General features: G+C 37.2%; 1 protein-coding gene across 1 annotated transcript in view; it reads right to left on the reverse strand.

Moving 5' to 3' along the window:
• ccdc50a (coiled-coil domain containing 50a) overlaps positions 1 to 5711 on the reverse strand; it is a 43229-nt gene extending 37518 nt beyond the window's left edge. The window contains exon 1 of the mRNA XM_062027821.1: positions 5388 to 5711. Coding sequence (XP_061883805.1) covers positions 5388 to 5442 — 55 coding nt within the window. The 5' untranslated portion in view covers positions 5443 to 5711. The remainder of the gene's footprint in view (positions 1 to 5387) is intronic.
• Between the last annotated feature and the right edge of the window lie 289 nt (positions 5712 to 6000).

Consider the following 6000-nt stretch of genomic DNA (forward strand, 5'->3'; position numbering starts at 1 on the left):
TTGTTAACTTTTTTCAAACTTACTATAGCTGAAAATCGGTAAAACCGCTTTTTGTTAATTATTTTCATGCATCAATGAAATACTGGAGGTGGTAGGACACTCCAAATGCTAAAAATGTAGCTACGACTTGTTGTTCCCGTCATGTGTTTAACACGTTAATGTTAGAATAATTATGTATACGTTATCACACAACTCTTATGCATAAAGGCCTTGCTATAGTTATTATCTATTGTGCTGAAGTTGTACTTTTCTATCTGTGCAAAGGCACACAACTTGTAATCTTCCATTGCAAGTTGTCTCGCAGCAGGAGTTTGTTTCCAGACCCTGCCTGCTGACAGCCAAGGACGGACTTTGAGTACCTCAACGCAGACAAAACAGAGACAGGGCGAAATCACGAGTGTCAGCACATTTCCATTCTGAATAATCACGTATTGTGTCTACTGGGGCTGCTTGCATTACCCCTCACTTCAGAAGCAGCCTCAGTGATGTTAACTAGGGAACTCCTGAATAAATAGAGGAGCGCCGGGGCTGTACCTTAGAGCGTAGGGAGAAACTGTAACTGAGTGTGCAGCCCAATATGTTTCTCCTCATGAGCAAAATGGAACTCTGTTTCTGCCTGATTCCTTCTTCTTGTCTTGTGTAATAGATAGTTTGGTGTTTGAACCTGACAGTTAACACTTACTACGATTCATATGTTCACATTTTGTCCATGTAAGTGTTTGTGTGTCACCATTTTCTAATAGGGATAAAAAACAGTTGACTATGCGTAGCAATAAACATACAGCTTGCCCAGTGACGAATAAAAAATATATCTATCGAAATTAAACTTGGATACAACTTAAGGAGTATGTTTACAGCTTGGACAATTTCCTATATTTACACATAGGGCTAGGCGATAAAACGATATCAATATATATCGCGATAGACACGTAATTGATATCAATAAAAAATGCCTTTCATAAAACGTTCAATTTTTTTTTTCGGAAGTACGGAAGCAAGGTTGGTTGCATGAACAAAAACACTCGCTCTGGTAACCTAGCAACGCAGGAAGTGATCACTGATCAGTGGGAGTGACACGCTAACAGCCAATCAGGTGACAGTATCAACTGTCAAGTTTGGTTGATTCTTTGCATGGAGTGAGAAGAGAAAGTCCAAATGAAGAAATTGTGGATAAAAGAGGAAAAGTCACCTGGACACTTTTTGGATTTTTCCAAAAGGGACCGTAGTGGTCTGTACATGATGCAAGGCAAGACCGCTAATACCACGCCACCTTAGCCGCGCTCACCCTTTAGAGCACAGCTGTAACTTCCTGACACTAAAACTGCAGAAAATAGTTCTTCTCAGGTTTCTCTATGTTTACATTTTCTCACTATTTTCTTACACTTTATGAAGAATTTCTTACATATTCCTTCATTTTAAGAGCTTATTAAGTGTTTAATGAGATTTTAATATTTTGTTGACATTGTTTTCCATGCTTGTGTTGACATTTCCTTTCTGCCTTGATCGCCTTGAGGATTAAAAATCAGAGGAAGTTATAAATCAAATAAAAATGTTTACATTCCTTATATTTTTTTCCTGGTCCTTATATTCCTTAGGTCATAAAAACATCAATCATTATTGATATCGACTGATATGAAACTCCTATGTCGTGATACATTTTCCAGCCATATCGCCCAGGCCTATTTCCACAGTTGTGATGTGTGAGATTAATAAGGAGCGATTCAAACGCCAGCAGATGACAGAAATGTAATGACGAGGGTTGGAACGCCACAAAGCCATAGTGCCTCTCGGACCGCGCTGGGATGTGATTAACGCTGATGTTTCTCCACCATATGCTTAATCTTCTTAACCGGACAAACCTACCACGTATTCCCGCGGTTTGTATCTACACTTTTAAGTCCCTGGCACGCTGCGTAAAACAACGGCTGCAGTTTTTTTTACGACGACACAAGACAAGGTTGAGAAACACTGTGACCTCAGAAGGGGATGGTTCCTTCCTGCGTGTTTCCTCTGCAGACGAGCCAAGCTTCTCTCTCTGACCAGAATAACAAGCATCCCACTGCCCAGCTGCTGCGCTTTTTTTTTTCTACTTCGTAAAACAGCCACAACATCCTCATTCCATTCCACATGTGTCTCGCCCGAGCAGTCAGGTGAGGCAGGTGGGCGGTGCTGCCTTTTCAAAACTATTCTTTTGAAAGGCGCCAAACAAACCTTAAGTCACAGGTGTCAAACTCAAGGCCCGCCAGGGGCCAGATCTGGCCCGCCACATCATTTCATATGGCCCACAAACGCCTGCAAATAATATGCGTCAATAAACAACCTTTTTTTTTTTTTTTTTTTACATTTTCACAGAATTTTTTTTTTGTACGCCATGAAATTGCATCCATTTTAAACTTTAATAGTATCCAATATTGCAACACATTTTTGGTCAAAATAAAAAGAAATACTTCGATATCTGCTTGACTTCTGACTACAAAGAAATGTATTGTACACTGTAAAAATGTACGGTAACATTTACGGTGGCCTTTACAGCATATAGGGACTATAGGGGACGGCGTGGCGAAGTTGGTAGAGTGGCTGTGCCAGCAATCGGAGGGTTGCTGGTTACTGGGGTTCAATCCCCACCTTCTACCATCCTAGTCACGTCCGTTGTGTCCTTGGGCAAGACACTTCACCCTTGCTCCTGATGGGTGCTGGTAGCGCCTTGCATGGCAGCTCCCTCCATCAGTGTGTCAATGTAGAAAAGCGCTATACAAGGTAGAAAAGCGCTATACAAGTATAACCCATTTATCATTTATTTATTTATTTATATATATTACTAGAAATTGAAAAAAAAAACAGTTTTTTTACGATGAAAGTCTGTCGTTTGAGCTGCCAGTTTTTGTTGTTTTTAAGGTGTATTACCGCAAATGGAAAAACAAAAAATGACTGTAAAAATCTGTCTGCTCAGATGGCAGATTTAAAAAAGTGCTATTGTTTTTCCATTTATCGTAATATGTTGTAAAAACACAGTATATGTCACAGTAAAATTTTGGTGAACGGGTTGCCATTTTTGCCCTGTAAAATCTACTGATGTTTATTTTTTTACAATGCACATAAAAAAAATATTTTCAATAATTAAAAGGCATAATTCATCATATTTGCTGTTTCAATTGGCCGTTTGATGGAAGCCATCAATCACCGCACTATGGCCCTCAATGAAAACCAAGGTCAATCAATAAAAACTATATATTTTGTTTAATGCTAATGTTGTCCTTTCCTTCAAATAAAAGTAAATAACCTATATTGAATCCAAAATATTGGAATTCAATGATTTGGTGCTCAAATTACAGATCAAAGCCATAACCACGGTGAACTCTCATTAGGCACTGATTTTATAGTTTAGCACCTCTCTGTGTGCAATTGTTACTTTCCACCCACAGTCTGAATGCTTCTGTATATAGTATAATATTTAAACAACACATTCAGAACATTCGTTCTCAGGACTGGACGGTGCTCCTTACCTCCTTTTGCACTATTTTTCTCTCCTTCCTTTGTTTTGCATATTTGTAGACTGTCGCACTGATACTGGAGTCGCTTTTAATCTCATTGTATAGTGACAATAAAAGGCATTCTATTCTATTCTATAAATTATGAAGAAAGCAAACTATAACCTGCTACCTAAGAGTGTAAAACATTTACTCTCAAAGAAAAGAGAAATATGACCTTAGAGAAAAATGTAATCTCAAACATTTGTATGCACGTGCAACACTTAAAACCTTTAGCATGTCAGCATGTGGAATTCAATTGGAATTCAAATCAAAGTACTAATATGATCACTATTGCCTAGTTTCTCTTGTTTTATTCTCATTGTTGCTTTTTATTTTTATTCTTATTGTAATATTTTTCTATTTTTTTTTCCATTTATACCCCCATTATTTACTTTTTAAATTTCTGTACACTGCTGCTTAAATTTTAATTTTCCTGAGGGAACTCTCCTGAAGGAATCAGTACTATCTATCTATCTATCTATCTATCTATCATGTTTAGTTATTTAAAATTAAAATGTTTACGAAGTACCGAAAAGAAGAATCATGATATTGAACCTTATTGAATCTCATTATATGAACATAACTTACATACCTATTTGTTTATGAGAACTTATTATTTATTGACTTATATTGAGAACAGGAAGTGAACAAACTACTCATTTTCAAACATGCTGTGATTACCATGAATTGACTAACGTGGACCCCGACTTAAACAGGTTGAAAAATGTATTCGGGTCTGACTATTTAGTGGTCAATTGTATGGAATATGTACTGTACTGTGCAATCTACTAATAAAAGTTTCAATCAATCAATCAATCATGTAAAAAAAAGGGAATTATGTAGGGCTGCAACAACTACTCGATTAAATCGATTAAAATCGATTATAAAAATAGTTGGCGATTAATTTAGTCATCGATTCGTTGGATCTATGCTATGCGCATGCGCAGAGCAGAGGCTACTTTAATTTTTTTATAAACCTTTATTTATAAACTGCAACATTTACAAACAGCTGAGAAACAATAATCAAAATAAGTATGGTGCCAGTATGCTGTTTTTTTCCAATAAAATACTGGAAAGAATAGAAATGTAGTTTGTCTCTTTTATCCGATTATTAATCGATTAATCGAAGTAATAATCAACAGATTAATCGATTATCAAATTAGTTGTTAGTTGCAGCCCTAGAATTATGTGAAATATGTAATATTGTAACTGTATGCATGTTCAAAAGGACCTAAACAAACCATTAAAAGTCAACAGCTAAATGTAAATCAATAAAAAATGTATATGTTGAATGCGAATGTTGTCCTTTATTCTTTCAAATTAAAAGCACAGCCTTTGAAAAAAAAAAAGGACCCGGTTCAATTTTTTTAGATTATGTTCTAAACAATTATTTTATTTTTTTAATTAAACATATTGAAACACAAAATATGCAAAATAGTTTGTTTTCTAAACGTCTGTCTATTTTAGTTACTAAAAAACCCCCCACCTTGGTCAAAATAGTTTTGCAACATTACCACGATACAAAATAACCGCGATTATTTTGTGGTCACAATAACTGAGATATGGCATTTTCATATCGTCACATCCCTGAATGTAACCTGGTGACGAAAATAAACAATTGCCATTTTAATATTCAACCCATTCTTCTCAAGTACTTTTAACAGGAAATAATAACTCTTAAATGGAATGCTAACGATGCTAACGATGCTAAGCCATTGACAGCAGCTGTGTTTTGCTAGTGTTAGCACGTTAGCACCGCCGGTGTTTACCCGCGCTTACCAGGTTGGACGTTAAAAAACGGTTAAATGGTCGGACGTGACAAGAAGGTTGACAACGATTCAGAAAAAGGTGCGTTACCGTCTTTGACTCCAGGTAGTTTGTCTTGGTCGATGCTAACGTCGCACTCTGCCATGTTGTCACCAATCAGGAGTCGATGGTCGTAAATTGCAACGACGCCTTTTTCGCCCCCCGCCCGAAGGTTAACCGGCGGCTGATTGATCGCCCGGAGTCATAAACCGGACGGATGGTCGAGGTGGTGGACGGCCGCTGTTGATTGCTTTCGGTAGCCACCTTCTTTCTTTCTTTCTTTCTTTCTTTCCGGGTGGAAGCAACACTGCCTCACCGAAGCGTGTCAGCCTTTTTTTTTTGGGACGAGAATCTCTTCCTTGACTAAACTTCAGCTGTAACACCTAGTTTCCGGTTGATCGTGTCAAAGTAAAATGCTACACCGTGCAATGACGTCATTAAACGCACACAACACCAGATATTATGTTGAGTTTATGTGATATTTTAATAATCTAAAGCCAATTTGCCTAATTAAAAACCCAAGACGAAAGTTAAACATTGTTTCGTTACATTCTTGTCTTATTGTGAAAAAAATATTTCACTTCCGACCTAATCCGTTCTATAATTCACTGTCTTGATGCCGCTTGTTTCGTTTGACAATCTGCAGCTGCAAATTGGGTTGAGC

This window comes from Entelurus aequoreus, linkage group LG19 (genome assembly GCF_033978785.1).
Source record: "Entelurus aequoreus isolate RoL-2023_Sb linkage group LG19, RoL_Eaeq_v1.1, whole genome shotgun sequence".
Taxonomy (NCBI): Eukaryota; Metazoa; Chordata; class Actinopteri; order Syngnathiformes; family Syngnathidae; genus Entelurus; species Entelurus aequoreus.